Genomic DNA, 24,252 nt, shown 5'->3' with positions numbered 1-24,252 from the left:
TGGTCAGCATCTTTATCCATGTATGATGGATGTAACTGTGCTGAGACATGCCTTATGGTAAAGGTTTATTTTAACCATTTATAACCAGCAGCTTACATAAACAATAAACTGTTGGGAACACAACATAATGTAGTTGTAAGCAGATATAGGGCATTTTTAGGAATATGCAATGTTAAGTTTATATTATGATTATGATATTTTTTTAGCATATTTGTTATTAAATCATTTTTAAACTCTAAAGTCAAATATGACACCTTCAGGATCAACATGTCCTCATGAGTTTTGAACACATCTGTTTTAAACTCACCTGTGCATGATTTATAAACATTCAATAAATGCTTTATAATGTGAATAAAAAATCAATAGATGTTTAGATTTAAAAAAAAACACTTTATAACGTAAACAGCCAATAAGAAAGAACAACAAAATAAGATTTGAACATGTGTAAACAGCTGTTATACTGCCTTATCAATAATTTATTAACTGTTTATGCACACGATACATTTGTTGTCAAATACATTAATAAGCAAATAAATGTCCTTTTATCTGCTTACACTTACATTATAGTGTGTTGCAAACTATTTATCATGTGTTAATACTGCCTATAAATGCTAAACATGGTACTTAAACTAAAATGTTACCCCTAAATGATTTTTATTTATTACGCTACCACAGCTCCTATTACGAGATTATTATAGTGATTTTCCATTTAGAGAGATAATAAAGTGCTTTACATCAGCAGCTGGAACCCAGTGGATCCTCTACAGTCTACCATGTATTTAAAATATTTAGTTTCATCCAAAAAACACAGAGTCTACCTTCTTTAAGCTTGAACTCCTCTCAAGGTGAAAGAAAGAAAGGCAGAGGGGGTGGGACGACAGAGAGAGGAGGAAAGGGGCGGTGTTTTCAGAGAACGGTTTGGTTTTACGCACCAGACACAGACGCCTCAGTCAGTGGAAATCCGTCAGTTCCAGCTCGCAGGAGTCCACGGAGGATTTAATTATCTGTCATTTTATACACCAGGGCAGCAGAGGCGAACAAACTGCTCCCATCCTGCAGAGACGGCGTCTCCTGCGAGCGTCTCCAGAGGCTGCTGATGCGCAAAGAGCGGTACGTTTACATTTATTTACGGGTTTATATCATAAAGAAATTGAACACAAATGCAAATTAGAGCGTTGTAATGTGAAAACGTGGATGATAAGCACATTTAAAGTGTGATCAGATGATTTTGCAGCGGTGTAATCTGCTGAGGCTTCCTCAGATCCTCACCTGTAGCCTCACCTGGTGCAAACCGGAGCTTTATTGAAGCATCAATTAGATTGTGAAAAATGTCTTCCCGTTTTCTAACCACTCCTGCACACAGCGGGGCTTTGCAGTAAACGGCACAACTTTTTACTGAGGCACCCTTATTGAAGGGTCTATAGTGGCTTTATTAAGGGTTAACAAACACTTAAATAAAGCCTTATTGATCAGTTAAGACATTAATAAGAATTACTATTGGGTTGCCAGGTTGTGAAAACGCCCTGTGACTAGTCAGACCATTTCACCCCTTACTTATAAAAACGTCTTGCAGTGAATCTAGACTAAAGGCCATTAATTATAGATTTGATTTCTTATTGGAAACTGAAAATTTTGATAATGAATTGCTACATTTTAACCAAATAATTACCGAACACCTGCCAAAGGTATTTTTGCAACCTGGCAACCTAAAATGTGTTCTTACTGATGATTTTTATTTATCTATAAAGCTTTAGTAAAGTATTTTTTAACAATAAAGATATTATTAGTCATTTATAGAAAGAATGCAAGAGGTACATATTTCTAAGGCAAATATTTGACCCCCGACATCCAGGATGTGCCAGAAAGGATGTTCTGTCTTTAGAGTGAGGAAATAGTGGATGTTATTGGGGGGGGGGGGGGGGTTGGGGGCCTGATCAGTGTCCAAAGTGAGTAATTGATACTGTGGATAACTGCTGCAGCCCCGTTTTTGAAGTTGGATTTATGAGAAGAAGAACAAGGAGACCTTTGAGGAAACAATCCCCTTCATGGCATGTCACAAAATAAAGCTTAACATGTTGACAATGAAAGCTCATAAAGACATGCTCCACACACACACACACACACACACACACACACACACACACACACACACACACACACACACACACACAAGTCTTTCTTCTATGTTAAGAAGCCATTCAGTCTCATTGAGTTACAGTGATGTCATGTCTAGAGATTACAAATTTTGTTCTGGAGACTCAGCAAACCCCCGACCCTCACCCCCCGCCTCCCCAGCACCGCTCATAGTTTCCGTCACCACACACCATCCCCATACCACCACAATGTTCCAATCCATTTGGGTGAAATCAATACATTCATTGAAACAATTGCGCTCTGGTTGCTTTCTCCCCCTGAAGAAATGAGAATGTGTGTGTGCGTGTGCATTATTTTTGTTTCACACAGAAAGGAATTCCTGACTTTTGTCTTTTTCTTAGAAAACAGAGGGTGGAAGAAAAATCTTTTCTTCTTCTTCTTCTTGTGTTGAAACCACACAGTTTTGCCACGTTTTGACCACAGTCACATTCCTCTGAAATTCTTGCGTTGGGCGAAGGTTGGGCCTGTGTACAATCACTGGAGACAAGCTAGAGACAAATAAAACAGTTAAAGGGTGATGATGTTGGATTGCTAAATGACTGACAGTCATAAAACCAGACTGTCAGGGACATGAGAGTCTCATGAGTCAGTCTCACTCACATCACTGTCTTTTCCATTTCCTGTTCCTGTTGCACAGCCGGGGGAAGAGTTAAAGGAATAGCTGGACATTTTGGGAAATGTGTTGATTCATTTTCTTGCAGACAGTTAAATGAGAAGTTGGATACCGTGAAGCTGTAGCCTGGATCTAGCAGAACATAACAAAACCTGAGTATAACGTTTATTTTCTTCAAGCTGCAATAAGTAATTTTTTGGCCACCTGTTGTATGTAAGTCAAATATTCACTCTCTTTTAGCTCTGTTTTTGGTTTGTACCAACTATAGATGAAACAAAGAGGTATAATATGTTAATCAGTTAGCTTTAGAGGTGCTACAAGGCATATTTTGTTACCTTTGGACGGAGTACAGTTAGCTGTTTCCACCTGTTTCCAGTCTTTATGCTAAGCTAAACTACCCAGCTGCTGCCTGTGGCTTCATATTGTACAGACATGAGAGAAGTGAATGATTCTTATTTTATTTAAGTCTGTTTGACAAACTATATTTAACTCTGAAAGATCTCAAATTTGTCTGCACAGCAACTTCCACTTCAGTTTGAGGCTAATCTTAAAAAGTCTGCATGTCTTTACATCCACGTCTGCAGTTGCTCAAATCCTCAAAATTATCCATCATATCATCAGGACTTGTTGCCTTTTCTTAGTTTCAGCCTGATAACCATGACTTGTCAGTGGAGTGATATCAGCCCTCAGCCATTCTGATTCCCTCCAACACAAAGATGAAGCGCTGAATCAAAGACAAATAAATGCAGCAGCAAACATAAAACAGAGACAGCAGGCCCAGCACTCTCTCAGAAAATAAACATTTGTTACCATTAACACCAGGACTTGAACTGGACAGCTGCCAGCTGGCAGCTGATGGGAAAATATGTTTACATGCGTATTTGTTCTGGATAATAGTTGTCAGTATTTAAGATCAGGCCGCCTGTTTATTTGCATCGGTCATCGTTTGCCTGCAAGTACAATCCAAGTGCAATAACGTAGTTGCCAAAAGTAACTTCACTGAAGATACTTTATTTTCAGAGACTCCATAAACACACTTGATTATAATCTTTTTAATCTTCCAACTTTTCTATGCTAGTGGCTTGGCTCTGGTGGCAATGTCGGCCTGTTGGTCAGTTCACCACTGTAGTTCAGACTGATTCATCGCCATGAACAACTGACATTCATCGTCCCAGAGGGGACGATGAATGTCAGTTGTTCATGTTTACTGTGAGTTACCATGCTAACACAACAAACTCAGATGGTAAACATTAAAGATCAGCATTTTAGCATTATCATTGTATCTTCATAGTATCATAATGTAATTGGAAATAATCATAGTTTAAAATGCTCAGTTGTTACACACCCAGTTAATTACAATTAATTGCACAGCAGATCAATTAAACGTGCAAAAACTGGGAATTTTGACTATAGGCAAATAGTAAAGAACAAATAGGAAGGACAAATTGAAAAGGTTCTTCTTGACCTCAGAAACAGCAGTTTCCAAAACAAAACATTTTCTTAACCTAAAGGTTCACTTATTTTAAACCTGAGCTTTCAGCAACATCTCACTCTTCTTCAGCAGATGCAGTTTGCTGTTTTTACGTGACTAAAGTTCCATATTTACTGTAGATTTCGTCTATTTACCGGACCATATCTGTGACAAGCAAACTCATTTGTTGAGAAAAAAACACTAGTGGACCTTGAGCTAAGATTTGTTTTTATCTAATAAATAGTAAAGATTCGAGTGGTAAATGGGTAGTGAGTGGTTTAGATTGAGTTTTTCTTTGAAGGAAATTCATGTTTTCTCTATGATTTATTCCAGGAAACTTTCTAGGAAATGGCAGACCTGTAATATAAAACATCACAGAAAGGGGCAGTTTTAGAGGTTTGAAAAGGTACAACTGAGGCCCTGCCCACAGTAAGCCTGACCCTCCGGTCGGGAACCACTGGGAACCACATCGCTGGGTGAAGTCTTGGCATGGTGGTGATTGTCACTTTTTTACTTGTTGTTTGACTGAAAGCTGTTTGTCAGTTCAGTCGACAGCAGCAGAGGTGAAGCTGCAGCTGGAGACCACATTGTTTCGCAGAGTAAACAAACAGCCAGCTGGAGACTCATAAAACAAAGCCAGACACGTAGTCTGTCTTTAAAGGTACTTTGTTTCCTAATGTTATGAGCTCAGTGTAACAGGTCATGTGTCATTAATATCCGATGATACTGATCATATTATGGTTTTAGTGGAATTCAGCATGAAAGAACTGATTTCTCTTAAAAGACTACATTAAGTGAAGTCAAATGAAGCCGCCTGTTAGCCGACCTTACAAGAAAATTCAGCTATTTTCCTCTTTAAACAACCAAACATATATTACAGTTCTGCGAAGTTAGTATCTCAGGATATCATCAGCGTTTAAAGGAGAAAGGAGTAATTTAACTTGATGAGATCTTTAAACAGACAACAAAATGCACATTGTGTGTTCATTTTAATTTGTGTGTGCAGCTTAGAAAGGCCTTTGTGATCTGCAGGAAGTTTTATGAATCAAAGCCGGACCGCCCGAGCATCTTTAAAAGTACTTTACTCCCTAATGTGATCAGTTTGATATGACAGATGATAATAATAGTTATCATCATATTGTTTCAGTGTCAAAAACTTATTTTCTGAACAGATAATCAGTGACATGAGCCTATGAAGCACAGCCTCAAAAACACAGTTGAACCTTTGACACGGATTTGACCAAAATTGATGTTACCGTTCTGCCAGCACAGTATCTCAGAATATCGTCAGTGTTTAAAACAGCAGGGAGTAATTTATCCTGATGGGATCTTTAATCAGAGACAACAAAATGAACAATGTGTGTTCATTTTGATTTCTCATGCGTGCAGCTGAAATTCGCCTTGTGATCTGCAGGAAACCACACCACATTGAGTGTCTTTGTACAGGGGATGAAAGAGAGTGCAGTCATCTGACGGCCATAAGAGACTAGCCTTGTTTTTCTTTCTTTTTTTTCTGTAACAGTTTATAGCTGCAACCGAGAGGGTGTCACTTTCCTCCGGTGCTGCAGGGCTCCTCTCTTGATACCACTTTCTACAGACCATTGTGCTGCTGTCAATATTCTCATTCACCTCCCCAAATCCAGGTTGTGTAACTCAGGAGTTGCACAATATGAGGACTGTTCTGAGCTGGAGAGGCCATTAAAACACCCTAACCCATTTCAAGGGGAATAAACAGTAAAGTGGGGTGGTAATTAAAAACCAACTTTGTTACACGTTTTCCTGTTTTAATTGAATGCTGCATGGTCTGCGGCTGTTACCGTAAAGAAGAAAGCAGTTATTATAAGTTCAAGCATTAGGAAAACAGGGCAAAAGGCTGCGTCTCCTATGATATTCTGAGCGTGACATTTATGCTCTACATAGTCAGAACTGTCAAAATGTCCCTGGTATATGCTACTTACTACTAACAATCTTACAATACATTTTGACACATTTAATAGATGCAGAAGCAGCGAAAGTGTGACTCTACAGAGGTCAGTGATGATGCTCACGGCTCAGTAAGACTGTACACCAGCATACAAAAATGCTCACATTGAGACATGCTGGTTAAGCAGGTGAAATCTTTACTATGTTCGCCACCTTTGTGTAGCGTGCTCGTTTTGCTAATTAGCCAAATTAGCATAACCCTCTCAACTTTAAATGATAAAATAAACACCAGTTTGTTGATCTGATCTGACACCACCGTCAACAGGACAACGTGATTTCTCTGCGCCTGCCAAGTCCGTTACAAATCACTGTCGGAAAAATAAAAGCGAAACAACTTGGTGCGGTTTAGAGAAAAATCATTGTTGAAACCAACATTGACCGTCGATAGGAAACAAACAGCGGTCTCAAGTGTTAATGTCCCATATTTTGTTGACCCATTTCTACGTTCATGTCAAACAATTTCCGCCTTTTGCTCCAAACAGACACAAATCATCATTATTACGGCCTTCAGGGATTTGTCACTTGAACGTAAGCACATATTGTTTTTCGACACTTCCTTAAATGACTGATACAATTGTTTTTCTTTGGAGTACAGTTGCTCAAGGATCCACGAATGCTCTATAAAAGTTTGGGCCAATCCATCTTGTAGACATCGATATCAATATCCAAGTGAAATCTTTGACCAGGTGGTGTCATTGGGTGTAAAATGTCGTTAAAGGTAGGATTCATCCTCTGGGGAGCGTGAATGTCTGCACCAAATTTAATGGCAATCCATCCAATAGTTGTTAAGATAACTCACTCAAAACCACAAAAGTCAACCTTAGTGTGACCCAAGAGGAAAGGTCAGAGGATCATAAAAGTCATCATGATACATCATCTGGGGATGATGAATGTCTGTATAAAATTTCATGGCAAACCGTTAAACAGTTGTTAAGATATTTTAGTTCAGACCAAAGTGATGGACCAGGCTAGACCACTAGTGTTACTAAAAACCAATGTTGTTTCTCACGTTCCTGTTTTAACTGCTCAATCTCAGTTCTTTAGTGTGTGTTACAGCAAAGGAGAACGCAGTGATTTTGAGTTTAAGCATTAGACAGACTATAAAAACAGTAAAAAAAAATAAAAATGTTGTTCTTAAAACAGATTTGGAGGCTGTGTATCTCAGATTGAAGTGTTGCCTGTTTCAGAGCAGGAATGCAATAACGTCACCCCTAAAAAGGCACTGACGCATGAATGAATATTCTGTGGCTGTGACAGATTTAATATTTACCTACATACAGGTATTTGTCCCACTGAATTTTATTACGTGTGACAGCGGTTTTCATCATGGAATAGTCTGGTTTGTAAACCTCACACACAAGTCTAAATTCCTCCTCTGGGAAAATAAACTGTAACGTCCAGCAGAGCTCTGATGGCTCGCAGAGTTCCTGGCTCCGCTCGTAAGGAACTGTCAGGTTGTTGGGGAGTAAAACAACAGCAGCGAACCATGAAGGGACATGAGACGGGAGCCCCGGTGGCTGATTCCTGGGAGACAGTTGCCATTTGGCTGCCACTACAAAGCTCTCATAGCCAAGTGACTGCGGTAAATCTCTCACCGGGACAGACAGTGTATCAGGGAAGAATTCAACATGTCCACTCAACAAGGTGAATTGTGGGTTTAAATAGTTTCAGCAGCCGTGCTACTAGAGAGAGAGAGAGAGACTTCTTAGATAGGATGGATGAGTGTTTGGTTTAATGTCTTGTGGTGAGGAGAACAGGGGCGGCAAGTATTTCTGGGTGCGGTCCAAGAAGACACCTGTAGAGTAAAGTGAACGCCTCCTAAACCAGGTGCTGCCTGCGTGTGAATCAGTGGTTGAGACAGCTGAGCTTAATGTCAGACAGACTATGTGATGATGAACAAGTCCTCACCAGACGTTTCTTTGCATTGTGAGCAAGTGAGTTGTAACCTTAAAGAGACAGGACATTCAAACAGGCTGATCACCTACTGTTTTTATAGATTTTTGTGAGGTGAAAACATCAGCCATCACCCAACTCTGTAGTTCACTAAGCTCTACAGAACTTTTCAGCCTCTTTTAGGTCATTGTTTTGGTTTTCCCGCTCACAAACTCTGCTTCTCTCCCCTTGTTTTTCAGTGTAAAAGCTCAGATAAACCGTCTGTTCACAACCTGCCCGACACCAAACAGCAGAGAGATCAAGTTAGCAACTAGCAGGTAAAAAGCCAGTTATTTGTCTCAGAAGTTGGTGGGAAAAACTGTCCGTAAAATTTAAGTTGCATAAGTGATCATCAATAGACAGAACCATGCTCTATTCCCCAAACATTTTGGGTTATCTTCACTTCAACAGGGTGATGTTTTTTAGCATTCAAAATCAAAGCACATTAAGATTACTTCAGACTTTACCATTAACTAATGGATGACACAGATTCATTACATCTCATTTATGAAAGGTCACTTTAAAAAGGTCTTTCAAAGAAAAGAGAAAAGACTGTAATAAAAAAGAAAATATCATCAGTTGGGCAACAAGAAATGGGAAAAGGGCTGTGTTCTACTTCTGTTGACAGATGACTTCAAACTTGAATATCAGCTGAATTTTGCCTCTGATATTTAGGAGAATAATGGACTTCCGTTGGCTTTGTTTATCGTGTTGCTCACAAAAGGACCTGCAAGTTCAAACACTGACACTTTACAAACACCAAGGTTTTAAATAGATTTTGATTTTGATTTTGACCGTGACCCTTCACTAGTTTGTAAGGATTATATGTAGAATTGAAGGCAGTGTCGCCAGGGTGAAGTTTCCATTTGCCCCCAGTATTTCTTACTGTCATGACATTTTTTTGATAGTTAAATAAGTCAGGTCTTGTCAGGTATTGAGCTGGAGCCAGGAGGCAATTAGCTTAGCTTAGCATAAAGACTGGAAAGAGGGGGACTCTCCACAGTTCAAAAATCCACCTATGAGCAATAGGTGGTATATTACTTACAAAGAGCAGCAATTAACATAACCACAAATTATCATTTTGTGTATGGATTAAACATAGGGGATAGTGTGTTAATAAGTTAGCTATAGGCTTTTTTTGGACTTGCTTTCAGTCTTTGCACTATAAGTCTAGTCTCAGTTAATTTCCTCTTGACTCCAGCTCTGTACTTGACATAGTTTTCACTCAGCTGTTGCCTATTGTGTAGCTGACTATAAAATTATAATGGAGTGTCCAACAGGAACCGTTAAATATCGGATTTTAATTAGATGCTGTTATGTTTTGGCACCAGTCCTATAAGAATTCCCTATTAGATGCCTAAAGGAGAATTGGATGAAGGAGAACAGCTGGAGACCACAGAATGTGTTCGCAGATGTTGTGGCTCAGGAAGAGAAACATAAAGCACAAAACCGAGAAGACTATATCCGGAAGGAAAACCATTGTTCTATCACTGCATTCATCGTGGACATGGACGGACGAGAATAGAAACCAAACCTCTTAAGACATTTTAGGAGGGAAGTTGGACTGATTTCCCCATCAGGACAGCAGCCTGACAGAAAACAGACATGGGATGTAATGTTTTGTCTCAGTTTGGTTTTCCTCCATGTTTTGTTGATTCCCTGTAAGAGGAAGCAGTGCTGTTATCTGCAGGGAGGGATGTATGAGGGACGTCCTCAGTTTTGTGCTAACATGGCATTGGGAGAAGAAGTTTGTTGAGTCCTGGAGAAGAGGGAGTTTGTGCTTCTGGCATCAGCTTCAGGACATGACTGAGAGCAGACTGTGTTTATCTTTGTTATGTTTATCTGAAATCACTGCAACATTGGTTATTAGAAACAAAATGTTTGATAGCAGTCAGACATGAGGAATGTAAACTGCACTTTCAAGATGACTCCTTAACAAACCAGATGCAAATACTTGGATGTTATAGAGCATGAAGCGTGGTACCTGTAAAACCCAGCTTTGTGGAGCGGCAAGCCTTCATCATGATTCGCGTTTAATTCTTACCAGCTTCAGTACAAACCACAACTAGTGTTTTTCTGAGAAAACAAGTGGCCTTCATTAGTTTGCACCGACCTCTCACCATTTCAACTGAGCTGATGACGTCTTCCAGTACTGTGGGCTCATTCCTCGATCCCTCAGGGAGATTTCAAAGCCACACGGTTTCTCAGCTGCTCTTTGTCGAACCGACCTCCTCTTTACTGACATTCTGACAGTATAGAAACATGTCAAAGCAACTCTGAGCCCAAAATAAGGAGGGGGCGGGGGCATTATAAACAATAACTGTTTCCAAGTGAAATATTTAAAGTGTCCGCCTTTGTAAATGCAGTGTTCCAGACATTTCAGTCCTGAACATGACATATTCCCTCACTGTATGTCTTGCTTAGCTGTTCCACAGGAGGGTATTTTAACCTCCCACACATCATTTCCTCGCTCATTTCCCTTCGCTGCTGCAGAACATGGGGTCACATACTCTGTTAATGCCTCACTGTCTTCAGTAATAATGGTGGGATGATGTTATTGTCTGTGTGCCCAGTTTTATTTCCACCTGTCCTTCCTCTGCTCCACAAGCTGCAGATTGCATTGCGGTTGCGTTGTGTCTCTTTGTAGTCTTTTGTGCCTCTGTGGTGATTTTGCTTTTGCTTGTTGTTTTGAATCTCTTTTTGGTCATTTTCTGTCTCTCTGTGGACGTTTTTCACCTTTTTGTGGTCATTTTGTGTCTATTTGGCCTTTTATGCCCTTTGTAGTGTTTTTGCATCCTTTTGTAGTTGCTTTCTGTTTCTTGTTGTTGATTATGCGTCGCTTTATTGTCATTTGAGTGACTTTCCAACAAGTAATTTCAACAGAGGCTTTGACCTAGGGCCCATGGACGTGTACCCTGTAGCTCATGATACTATCACCTTCTGACTCTGATAGTGGGGGCATAGAAAAAAAACAAATATATTGTTTGTTGTATGTATTGTTTTCAAGACGAGATGCATCATCTGGTTTTTAACAGACCTGGAAAGTCATTATCATCATATTTGACCATCTATTAAAATTTCAATCCATCCAATAAATGTTGTAGAAAGGTTGTTTTTTTTACATCTTTGTTGCATAAATGTTTTCTCCCAACCGCACTTCAGTGGCTATTTTCAGTGTGAAGCAGGGCCTGACATTAAAATGTAGTTACTTAAACATGTTATATAAACAAACTTTACAAATTTAGCCAAGTTTTAAACTAAACACATCAACCCATTTCAACCTACAAATTATGATAAAACCATGCTTACAGAGTGTTGTCATTTTACACCAGACCTTGTGACTCTGTTGTTTTCAATCATAACAATCAACTTCAAACAAAATGTCATTAGTTGTGTCAGCTGTGCTTTTTATATCTCACTTGCTGGCGTGTGGTTTGCAATTACAGTTGTGTCAGGCCAAAAATTCTTTAGCAAAAACAATCAAAAACATCTGAGAATGAATATTGACACAGCATCTTCAGGGTCAATAATATGAGAAAGACAGTTTTGATGTTAATGTTTGGAAATCAACCCCATTTCCCCCAGTGGGTTTGTGTTTTGTATCATGCACACAGGCACGCAAGACATAAAAAACCTCATAATGAGGCAATTGAGATTTGGGACACAATTGATCCCATTAAAAGATTCTTATGAGAAAATATGAGCCAGTTAAAAAAGGACAAAGTTGTACTTTTGGCAATGCTGCTGAATTTAAGAAGTATCCTGGGATATATTGTATTTGTTTGCAGTTGAGAAGCAGTTTTTGTAAAGACGAACCACTTGATCTCGGAAACTAATGGGCAGTCTTAAGTAGATTTAATTACCCGGCAAAATCTGGGATATGCTCTTAAAATGGTGAAGGATTAAATGTTCACGGCTGATGAAGTTTTCATAGAATACAATTCGTTGATGACAGTAGTTTCTTTTGGTAAAAGAAGTTTAAGTTGCAGCAAACACAAAACATCTTGATGGCATTTACAAGTTGAGGTTTTTGTTATCTTGACTCGAACAGCAAAAGAAGGTTATGCGTTCATGAGAAAGTTGTGGACAAAAGAAGTAAACAAGATAAACGAGTGGCATTGCCCTTTAAACACAAGCCAAACACAGATGAAAAAGCCCTCGAGAGAGCCTTTGAAATTGAGAACGCTGTTTCAGTTCAGCTCCCAACAATTAATATTGTTTAGTTGTTCTTTCTCAATGTCAAACCGCCGCAGGGGGTTTCGTACAAGAGCGAGAGGGAGGAGAGACTGACATCATGAGCTTTCACTCCTTAGTGAGTACTGATGAAACGGGAGAAGCAGCTATATCATTACACTACTTTTTTTTTTTTTTTTTTACAATGAATCAGTCATAACTCATTGACTTGAAGTGTTCACGTAGCTCTCTCTCTACTGTACATTTAACTACACTATGATGTCTTTCATTATACTATTTCTATTTCTTGCATGTTAACTCTAAATAAGATTCTATTTGATTCTATAGGATAGCTTCACCTCTTTTTCAAACTCACCTCCTCTGCTCGACCTCACTGCTTCTTTTGACATCATTAACCTCTCCAATACTCTCTCCCCTCATAAATCCTCCCTTGACTCTCTCTTGACATCTCACAGACAGACAACAGTTCATCACCATCAATAGATTCACCTCCTGCGCTGCTTCTATGTCCCAAGGCGTCCCCCAGGGTTCAGTGCTTCATGCTCTACATGTTCCTCCTTTGGTAACTTCATCTTACGCCATGCTCTCCACTTCCACTGTTACACTAGAGACACCCAAGCTCTACATCTCTGACACATCCATCGTCTCTGCTGCACACTCCACCAACTCTCTCAAACTAAACTGTGATAAATCAAAATCCAGTATGATCTGCACTGGTCCCAAATCCTTCATCAAATGCATTCACAACTTCTGCCTCACCATCAATAACTCTTTTTTTGAACACCATGCAAATCTCATTACCGAAACATCCATTTTCCACTACAGAAGATTAGCTCACCGCTGCACATTTCTGCTCTTTTCTCAATAAGTCCCTTGGTTCACAACTTTCTGGCAAGCATTTCTAGTTTAAAAAAAAGGAAAAAAAAGCCCTTTTGTGATGTGAAATTGTTACAGTAAAGTTTAAAGTTTGGTTAGGTTTAGGCACTGAAATAATAAAATATAAGTATATGATATATTTTATCACAGCATGTCAGGACTTCCACTTGTCATGTCTGTTAGGACCTAATAAACAAAGTCTATGGGTTTAGCTGTATTTTATAATGCATGCGGAGGGTAGGATATCAACCAGATTTCTAAAGCGAATGAACGCCAACATAAAAATTACATTTTGTTATTACTTTTCTTCATTTTTTTGTTTCTCCTGTTGGTCTTTGTTTCCCAGCTCTGTATCCAAAAACCGTCTTCCTCCCTTCTTCCTGCTCCTGCTTGTCTCTCTCCGTCTTGCTAATCTCACTCCTCCTCCTCCTTCCTGCTCTGTCTTCTCGTTGATACTGAATGCTAATCTGTGCCTGCAACCTCTCTGTTTTGCAGGTGGTCAGCCTGAAAAAAGACATCATGAGCGACCGCTTCGACTGCAAAAACTGCAACGAGTCCCTGTACGGACGCAAATACATCGACGTGGAGGACAACCCTCACTGCATCCCCTGCTACGACCGCCTGCACGCCAACACCTGCCAGGAATGTAAAGAAATCATCAGTCACAATGCCAAGGTAAGATCAAACTGTACGGTGCTGGAAAGTAACTGAGTACAGTTGCTCAATTTGAAGTGTTTGTATTTAAGTTGAGTATTTTCATTTCATGCTACTTTATACTTCTCACATTTCAGAAGGAAACTTTAAGTTTTTTCCTCCACTACAGTACACTGTTTGAAAGCTGTAGTTTAAGATTTTAAATGATTTTAAATAAATTGGGGCAGCCACTAACAAGTTTTTCCTTGTTCTTTAATCTGACAATCATTTTCTTAATTAATTAATTAATTAACCATTTTGTCTATTGAACTTCTAAAAATAGTAAAAAAAATTAATGAGACAAAGTAAAACCCTCAGCTGAAGAATCAACAAAACTCAAAACTCAAAAAAGTTGCCAATTAATATTATGTTGATCAACTAATTGTCTCTGCCATAAATATGATATATACTAAATATCATTATATAAATGAATTTAAATTGAATCCATCTCAACCAGCTACAACATTAAAGTGCTGCTGCTGTTAATGCATCACTAATAATAATCAAAAAATAAATTAAGATATGACATTGCAAATGGCCATTCTGCCTCAGGATGCGTACTTTTACTTTAGATACTTAAAGTACATTTACATAGCAACAGCTCTACTACTTTTACTTAATAAAACAATCTGAGTACAGCTCATTTTTTCTGCTACAGTCCAGCTGGTATTCCTGGAAAACATAACTCTTACTTACAGAACAGCAACTTGTCTGTAATCCCCTTTAGCTTTCCAGAAAGCCTTAGTTAGTGAAAATGAAAAACACTGACCTGATGGAAACACCCACTGACGCCGCCAGGCCATCAGTGTCCTGTGAATTATGGACTCCCTGCGAGGGACTGGCAGTGAATTATGCTACTGCTTGCTTTGGCCGTCCCTCCTCCCCCCACAAGACGTAACAACATTCATCCTTCATCCGCCCTCACCCCACCCCGCTCCGTCACTTGTTTCTTTTACTTTGAAAGTCTAATTCCTCAAAAATAAGTTTTTCACGCACCGTTCACTGAGACCATTTATCAGGGAGCTTGTTTGAACTGCAGATGAACTGGAACACAAGCAGCAGTTAAAGAGGAAAGTCACAAAGTGTGTTATTCTAATTTTTAAGAAAATGGATTTTTCTCGTGTTTATCTCCTATGTTAACTCTTTTGTGTTTGGAGGGCAGCTGGGTGTCATAGGAAAAAGGAAACTTTGGGTTTGGGCTCCGATGTCGGCAAACATCCAATGCACTGAAGTGTCCTTGTGTGGGAAACTGAATCCTGTGGCTGACCCTGACCTCTGACCTCCAGGCGGATGGGGGGCAGCAAATAGAGTCTCCCTGTGAGGAACAATAACATATCAAGTGTTTTTATTAACTTTCACTTTAGGGCACAGTGCTCTGATTTCAAACAAAACAGTGAAGCAGCATTTTTCTATGTTTCTTATTGTCAATAAATCCTCTGAGAGGTCCTAAACCGACCATAAATAACAACAATAATAATAAGACCATGAATTATTTGTCTTTCAATACTTTCCACCTTCCCTACCCTGTCTGTGCCATTCAGCTCTAAGCCCAGTGGTTTCTATTGAAGACAAACATCTGCTCACAAATATAAGGTTTCATTTTTTTTAAAGGCTCAGTAACTTCCTTCACCAGCTGGGCACTATTGTTTTTACGCGAACATCATTCAAATAGGTGGAAACTGTGCATTTTAGGGGGACTATTTTTAGATGTGAATTAACACACGTTTGATACAGAATAAACTACAGTGTCAGCGGTGTGGCTTACTGATGTTTTTCAAGTAGTTTTTATACAACAATGGAGGTCATGATCAAATAAATATTTACTGAATGAAACAATGAAAGTTAAGACTGTGTAAAATCCTCTTAGTTACAAAACAGGGCATTTTACCCAACAACACCAACAACTCTGCTTCAACGATAATTTGAGTTTAAAGCCTAAAAACTTTTTTAATTAGTTGGTTTTTAGCTTTTTTATTTTTATTACTTTGTGCAGAGCCAAACAAGGCTAAGTTTAGTTTTGATTTGCACACCTGAAAATCTTCCCAATGTTTCCAAAAAGTTGTAAATCAAATTTCAGACACTCGTATTCTACTAAGTCTTCAAATGACGTCATTTACTTTATTGTCCCACTGCTTATTAAAGTGAGTATGTAACGTTTGCTTCACACCGACAACTATGGCCACAAGTTACAGTAAAGGGATAGGGGTAAATTATAGATTGCAGTGTAGCAGTAGCACGAGTAAAAGAGTCATTAAATCGCCTCAGTAATTACGTCTATAAAGGAAAATCTAGCTTGATTTTGCTAACATTTGCTGACAACAGCCACTATAAACTACAACTTATGAATCCAACTTTTTATTTTGGAAATTGAAATTGTTTTATTTCTTCCCCCACGCTGTGCTCTGGAGCAGCTTTAAATGAAAAAGCCATCATCTTTATTACAGGTTTCAAGATCCTTTTTTTTTTAAATAATTGATCATTTGTATGTTTTATGTTTGTTTCTCTTCCCTGCTCTTGTTATTCCTCTTTGTTTTATCTTGTCTGCCAGATATGCATGATTACACTTGATTTAATTTGAGATTTTGTTTTCATATCACAGAGGACTTTGTATAATCCTCCTTGGCCTCCTTCCTTTCACAAATCCATCCGCCCTGATGTCTTAATTTAGCAAGTAAGGTAGTGACTGGAGTCTGAACCTCCCTGTGAAAAACGGAACAAAATGTCATTGCAGCAATGATTTTATTAAATATATTTTATTATAGAGAAATTTTGAGTTTCTATTGTTGATCCACTTTTACAAACTGGAGTTGCTCTGTCTGACCCTCCCTCTCCTCCTCCTCCTCCCCCAGGAGCTCTTCTATGAGAACAGACATTACCACGAGCACTGCTTTCGCTGTTTCCGCTGCGACCGCTCTCTGGCAGATGAGCCCTTCACCAGCCAGGAGGACGCACTCGTGTGCAGCGACTGCTTCTGCAACGAGTTCTCCTCCAAGTGTGTGGCCTGCGACAAGACAGTCATGCCAGGTAGTGACAAGAAAAACTGAAAAAAGTTCACACACAGCCTTGCAGACAGCTCCCTCAGTTATCACACCAACAGTCAGGAGGTTCACACCCTGTTTTTGCAGGGGTAAAGAGGCCAATGAGTTTTTGTTAAGCGGTGTGTGACAGCTTAGATGTGACAGAATGATTGTTTCCTTGCTCTGGTGAAAATTTCTCCCAGCAGAGTTTTCAGCTCTGGCCGCTGTGACGACACGAGCGCAGCAGTGGTGTCGGATGACTGAAAATTACCCGGGCCTGTGGGTACTGTGGGATTATTATAACTCACCAGTTCTTTTCTGAACTGAGCAGTTATTTTCTTCAGTTTCTGCTCAGCCTGGAATGCCTTTAAAAGCTGCTGCCCTCTCCCCCCTTTTCATAAAAGTGCAGCCAAGTTCAAGTTCAAAACACCGTCATGCCTTTGGTCTTCATTTCAGGTCCCAAAAGTTGTAAAACAAGGCCAGTGATTAAAGGATCTGACATCCAATATCATAAGCATGACCGGTTCCCGACTTCCATAAACCTCTCCAGTGAGGCGTGTGATTCTCATACTTATGTGGGAGTGCGCTAACTGCCACTTATGAAATAGTTAAAACTGTGAAATAAATAAAAAGGAGCGTTAAGATGCTGTGCAGCAGTGTATGCATTGCTTTGTTACAGCTTGTCAGATCAGTTTGATAGGAGATACGCTGAAGCAGGGCCGTGTAAGAACAGGTTTAGCCATTACACTGAATTATCACTTTGGGCCTCCTCAGCGTTTGTGTGAACGCTATTATTCTAGTTACAGCAGAGCAGGACAGAGATCCGAGGAACGCCCAGAGTGACACAGAACCTTCAGAAAGTCAGGGAAGATATTAACAAACAATCAAAAAACGTCTCAGTTTCAACCTTCATCTGTTCCCCTCACTTCCTCTCTGTTTTCTCTGACAGGATCGAGGATGTTGGAGTACGGCGGCTCTACGTGGCACGAGGACTGTTTTATGTGTCACGGCTGCGAGAAGCCGATCGGAGCCGAGGCTTTCATCCCAGATAAAAACAACTACTACTGTGTGCCATGCTACGAGGGCAGGTTTGCTCCTCAGTGCAGCCACTGCAAAAAGGTAAACCAGGCCTCAGTGACTGATGTTGATGAATATTGTACACAACACTTACTACTGTTATTCATTATTTATTAACTCTTGATTATGTTTTATTAATTCTTTAGTCAATAAAATTCTATCTCAAAATGTCAGAGCCCAAAGTGACAGCTTCAAATGTTTTGCCCAAAGATGTTCAATTGCTTACCTCATTAGAGACAAATAGAAATGATAGACAAAACAAACTTTAGATCTAAATATGATTTTAAAATACCCATAAATATAACACAAAGTAATGAATTACAAGTCAGATAATACTGATAATGAGTGATAATGATGATGAAACAGCCATGCAGAGAAGTCATATTTATCAGTAGAAAACCCAAAGAAGAAGACGTCAGAGACGCCGCAGCTGCCCGATATAAACAAGGCAGGATCTTCACTTGACGCATTTTACATGAACAGTCTGTGTTTGTGTCCTGCAGGCTCTCACTAAAGGAGGGGTGACCTACAAGGACAAGGTGTGGCACAAAGAGTGTTTCTTCTGCAACGGCTGCAAAGCTCCTCTGGCTGGTCAACCCTTCACCTCGCAGGGAGAAAGTCCGTACTGCGTCAAGTGCTTCAGCAGCCTCTATGCCAAAAAGTGTGCCGGCTGCAACACAGCCATCACAGGTCAGTAAAGTGCACTGGACCACCGGGTAAATTCCTAGAGTTAACACTTTAGGGTGTGGTGCCTTGCTAACCTAGCGGTCGTTTGTTCCTTATCGTCTTCCGTTTTTTCCCTATGACTCCTGTTTGTCTTGATTATCTGCTATCAGTAAAGGTTAAAATGCCAAAGCAACAATCTATAACAAGCAGGTTTAGGCAGTCAGTTGACTCAGGTTGAAAATCTTGGATCTGATCCTTTCTGTGTGATTTGCATGATTGCAAATATCCTCTCTTTGTGTTGTGTAGGTTTTGTGCTATTGTCCTAAGAAAGGACCGGCCTGTGTTGCGAATCAGTTGCAAACTCTTAATGTGAAGCAGTAGCAGTAGAAAATATTCAATGGTAAAGACAGAGATAATATTACAAACAGCAACACTGAATTGACATGCTATGGTGTTTCCTGTGAATCCTTCATGTGTATTAAAGATGTTTGAATCCCACTCTGGAATGGTGGACCCTCCAACTTACAATGACAACTACAACATAGATATGTAAGAATACAATACAGATATATAAGAGAATACAAAATATACCGATTAGCTATTGCTGATAAAATGCAGACCATAAATGGTTCCAAAAATGAACTTAAAACCTGCAACAACTGATGCTTTTTCTGGCCATTTGGAAACAAGACATGAACATAACATTGACATATCATCACTTGATATGGCAAACAGTTGTTTATTTACACAACCAGTGGTATCAGAGCAACAATAGCTGTCATTTAGAGTTGTGTTTCGTGATGAATGTGTGTCCAATAGTCCCTCTCTTTTACCTCTGTTTTTAGTCTCCTCCCTGCTCAATGCTCCACTTTGTTCACCAGATAGTCTTAAATTGTGTTTGTCTGCTGTTTGGTGCGGAGCAGGTAGTGCACAGTGGGTTCATCGAGAAAACAACACTGTGAGAGCGGTGAGCGTGGATCAAAACAGTAAAGCCAGAGAGCTAGACAATGAGCCCCGTAAAGCTGAGGGAAGCTGCAGGTTCAGGTGATAATTCTCTGTAGGTTCATCATTACGTTGTCATGTATTACGTTGTTATCGTAAAAATATTGGTAGCCACTTTACTGATACCACTTTTGTACAATAAAACAATATGATAGGCTAAATAGCCTAACATGACATCTAATTATTGCACATTAAAATTTGAAATAATAATAAATACAAGCAGAAATGTGTGTTTGCAAATTAACCCATGGCAAAATTGTGTAATTGTTTTTTGTTTTTTCCGATGGGTGTGACACAACTGGAACAACAATTAAAAGCATCTGGTGAGATAATCATTGTTGCACTGTGGTTGGTCAGATGTTTACTCACTCCCTTATTTAAACAGATGCTTTGACAGTTATCAAATCATAACGATGGCAGATTTACTCGTTTTGGAGGAACAATACACGCGTGTCAGACGTGAGCATGTTTTCAGAGACCGCAGGGATCTCCTCGTTGCTGGGTTTCCAAATTTGGTTGGAGCAATTGATTGCACTCGTGCGTCTGAAGGAACCATCCATGAATGATTACGCATTCATCAATCGCAAAAACTACCACTCTATAAATGTACAGGTGATTTGTGATGCCAAGCTATCACTTTTAAACGTGGTGGCCAGGTGACCGGGGGACACACACGATTCTTTTATTTTTCAAAACAGCTGTGTTGGCGCGCGGCTGCAGGAGGCGGCACTGCAGAGCCAAACTCATCTCCGTTACCCTCTTCCACACAGCGGTTTTATGAGCTCCTTTGATCCCACTGTTCAGACTGCCAAAAAGCACATCCTTATTTTGCGCCACCTCGGATGTCAGGATGTCGATCTCCATCTCTGAAAAGTTTCGTTTTTTGCCAGTAACTCTTCTCTCCATGTTTGACCTTAGTGGGCGAGGCCTCCGAACCAGGAATATTTAAGGGCGTAACATGTCAATGACGATCGAATTCAGCCGCCGCATTTATCAAGACCCGATCATTCGTACGCTGGGATTGCTCAGATACGAAAGTTTCATGAATCACACGTGTATCCTATCGTACGACCAATTCTGCGCTCAGATCTGCGCCTGTTTTCACGCAAGATTGATAAATGAGGGCCACTGTGTGTAGATGGCTCCAAACTGGCAACACAAAAAACGAGCAACCTAAAACCAAACCACGACACTGTACTGTGTCTTTTCATCACTTTAATACTGACAAGAACTTGCACCTTCAGACTAATATGAAAGAGACTGTGATAACACTATACATGGCTTTACGTGAGCACAGAGGAAGAACAAGAAAATTGAAGAAGAGACAATGCAGCAATACAGGCACAACAAAGTCTGTTATCATCCCATCTTCCCCTTTCTAGCGTTAACAAAGAAACTTCACATGCACAGTTGAATGAAATGCTTTTGACCATAGCTCTGAACTAGAATACCAGCAGGTACACAGAACTGGCAGTGTTTTCTTATTGTTACTGCCAAATACTGATGTTATCAGGAATTCATTTATGGTATTTCCTGAATGTTGCAAGGCTGTTATTAAACTCTATTTCCCACCCCCAGTAAAACATTCCTTCATTAGTTGCTCATATGTTGTATGCTCCTCTCGCAGGGTTTGGAGATGGAAAGTATGTTTCTTTTGAGGACCGGCAGTGGCACCAGCCGTGCTTCAAGTGCTCGCGCTGCTCTGTGTCGCTGGTGGGCTCCGGCTTCTTCCCCGACCGCGACCTGATTCTGTGTACGGACTGCAACAACGACGACTGACCGCCACTAACTACACCTGCAACACCTGCACCCAAAACAGCGAAATGTCAAACACTGCTGACACCAGCAGAGAAACTTCCAAACCTCAGCTTTGCACATGAACACTGCAGTATTGCTAATTCACTCATAGTCTACAGCTGATACAGAGCTCAGTATTTACGACTAAAAATCGGCCTTTAGCACATTGAAATGTTTGTATAAATTCCGCAGAACTGTCCTGTGATGTATGTCTATGACTATTTCTTAATTTCATATCGTTTGCACATCTTTTTATTCAATTTTTATTTTATTCAAAGAATGAGTAAAATATTATATATATATATATATATATATATATACATATATATACGCCTTTGAATTAAGCCGTTTTTTTATCCAGAAAGGTGATAACCCACCCTTTTATAACACCAAAATTTGAGACATCATTGTACTTTTTGAACTAAATATTCCAATTTATAAAACTGATTTTCTTCTTCTCCTGCTACTTGCTGCTTGTATGTAAACTAGTTGTTGAAAACAAATTTGCTAAAGTTTCTTTTCAGCTTGAATCAACTGTCACTGGTGTACATGCAATAAAAAAATGCCATAAAACAAAGGATTGTGTATAAATGAATGAATGTATGGAGTATTTGTTTGTCCTCATCATGTACAGCAGGTGTCGGTATGCCTGCTGACGTTTCAGGCTGTTTTGCAAAGGAAAATTATGATACAGCAGAAGTTACAGAGAAAATGCAAAACAACATATTTGTGCTTCACAGAATTATGTATTGACTTTTATCTTGTGTTTTCTTCTAATAAATAATCATTTCAAGCCTCTAAAAATCATTGTTATAAAAACTAAAAGCTTTAGTTAAAGTAACAGCAAGGAAGAATCACAATATTGGTTAATTTTAACGGCTCACAAGCCAAAAAGGTTGGAATTACTATTCTGCAGCCTTTTCGGGAAAGGAAGAAACTGTACTGAGGAATTTGTGTGTTAAATGATGCTGTCTGTTTCAAAGACTTAAAGTAAGAGTTTGACATTATTGTAAATAAGCTTGTTTCGTCTTGTTGTCTAGAGTTAGATGAGGAGATCAATACCACTCTTATTCCAACACGGTTGATATAAAGCTACAGTCAGCAGCTGCTGACCTGAGTTATGGCCAGGGGTAGTAACCACTTGTAAAGTCACAATGTGTCATTTATACACTTTTTTATTTGTATCGGTTAAACAGAGAAGATACATCATTATAAAGGTGCATGTGTCTGGATCTTCTGATCTTTGGACTGAACCAGGCTAGCTGTTTCCCCCTGTTTCCAGTCTTTGTGCTAAGCTAACCAGCTGCTGGCTGCAGCATCATGACAGAGGTATCGATCTTCTACTCTAACTCTCAGCAAAACAAGCAAAAATGTATTTCCTAAAATGGCAAACTATCCCTTATCCCTATCCCCTTTATTTGCCTTTTGTACATTTTGACCAAGAAACAAATGAATAACCACACAAACTTAAGATAAAGGAACTGAAAGTTAACACCCTCTTTGCTGAATATCATCAACTGTCTTGACAACGTCTCTCTTAAAAAAGCAAGAAAAGGTCAGGAAAAAAGTTTCCTTTGAAAAGCCTGTACCCCTTTTCCCAAAGATGGTTTTATGAGGGTAGTCCCATGAAGACTTTCCCTTACTATTACTTACATAATCTGCATAAATATTTACAGTTCAGAACCTCTGTACTGATCTGCTCTGATTATGTTTATATGGAGGCTGTGCCAGGCTAGTGTCCATGTTAGCTGAAGGGAGTAGAAAACCAGCTGACAAGATGATGTAGTTTAGGACACACTGCTCTAAAATGACAAAGTTTTTTTGGACTATAGTGCTTTTGTTCTTCTGGCTCCGATGCTCACAGAAACACCTTGCATCTAGTCTTTTTAGCTTTAAGTTGTCCAGAAATATTTTTAATTAGACAGAAAGTTAGTTTGATAGTTTAATTTAATAGTTCACTTCCTCGACTTCAGAGAGAGCTAGTAAATGGGCTTTGACTTTGGTTTATTTACTTGACTTAAAGAATATTATTTTAACAATTAGAAAAGAAGATGAAAAAGCAGGAATCTAATGGATTTATGGATGGTGCAGTCAGAGCCTGACAGGTGCTAATGTAAAAATATGACCGCTCTTCTCACTCCAGGCCTGTGGAGTTCCCTCATAAACTGAGAAATGTAACTGTCAGGCAGTGATATACATTCCTTGTAACTTCCTGCTTCTGATCATCATTTATGACCCAGTGCTAGTGTTGACTCACTGCAACAAGCCTGCTCTTTACACACTGTTAAAATCTTATCACAGGATCAACCCCAGATGAAAAATAAAAGGGCTGTATGGTGCTGTTATTTGTTTGAGCTTTTCCCATGACTCTTCCTGAAATATGCTTGACCTTGTTTGCGGGGATGTAGGAGAGCAGTCTTGTTTGGTCCCAGGAGGAGGAGGAGGAGGAGGAGGAGGAGGAGGAGGAGGAGGAGGAGGAGGAGGAAGAGGAGGAGGTAGAATGGGGTTGAAGCTCCTCGGTGAATATTCAAGATTTCAGCCTCTGAGGAGACTCTAACTCAGCTGGACTCTGCTGGTGGAGCCTGTTTAAGTAATTAGACGACATTACTTTGACAGACAGACCACAGAAGAAGAGAGATGGCTACGCCTCACACAAGATCCTGCAGCTTCTACAGTATTTTTACTGCATATTTCTAAGTCCAAGGTCCCTGGATGACTGCGTGTCATCAACAGTATCAACAGGGACTCACATTTGAGCATTTGCCAGCTCAATACAT

The 24,252-nt window shown here is 39.6% G+C and overlaps 1 protein-coding gene across 2 annotated transcripts; it reads left to right on the top strand.

Annotated features, from left to right (window-relative positions):
- The first annotated feature begins 941 nt into the window (after nt 1–941).
- LOC130184183 (four and a half LIM domains protein 3-like) lies at nt 942–22,279 on the top strand. Of its 2 annotated transcripts, XM_056400040.1 has the most exons (7): nt 942–1,110; nt 8,354–8,431; nt 13,719–13,898; nt 16,766–16,940; nt 17,883–18,052; nt 18,514–18,700; nt 21,306–22,279. In XM_056400040.1, the coding sequence occupies exons 3-7, from the start codon at nt 13,743–13,745 to the stop codon at nt 21,455–21,457; spliced, it is 840 nt and encodes a 279-aa protein (XP_056256015.1). In that variant the 5' UTR covers nt 942–1,110; nt 8,354–8,431; nt 13,719–13,742; the 3' UTR covers nt 21,458–22,279. The 2 variants fall into 2 exon arrangements, with proteins under 2 accessions (XP_056256015.1, XP_056256016.1); XM_056400041.1 differs by lacking the exon at nt 8,354–8,431.
- Nucleotides 22,280–24,252: the final 1,973 nt, after the last annotated feature.

This window comes from Seriola aureovittata, chromosome 16 (assembly GCF_021018895.1).
Source record: "Seriola aureovittata isolate HTS-2021-v1 ecotype China chromosome 16, ASM2101889v1, whole genome shotgun sequence".
Classification (NCBI taxonomy): domain Eukaryota; kingdom Metazoa; phylum Chordata; class Actinopteri; order Carangiformes; family Carangidae; genus Seriola; species Seriola aureovittata.
This window is presented reverse-complemented; position numbering and strand designations above follow the sequence as displayed.

Bases quoted from the DNA above. Each gene is read 5' to 3' on its own strand.
- LOC130184183 (XM_056400041.1), top strand. From the start codon at position 13,743: ATGAGCGACCGCTTCGACTGCAAAAACTGCAACGAGTCCCTGTACGGA. The intron at 16,941-17,882 runs GTAGTGACAAGA...TTTCTCTGACAG, and splicing joins CGACAAGACAGTCATGCCAG to GATCGAGGATGTTGGAGTAC. The intron at 18,053-18,513 runs GTAAACCAGGCC...TGTGTCCTGCAG, and splicing joins AGTGCAGCCACTGCAAAAAG to GCTCTCACTAAAGGAGGGGT.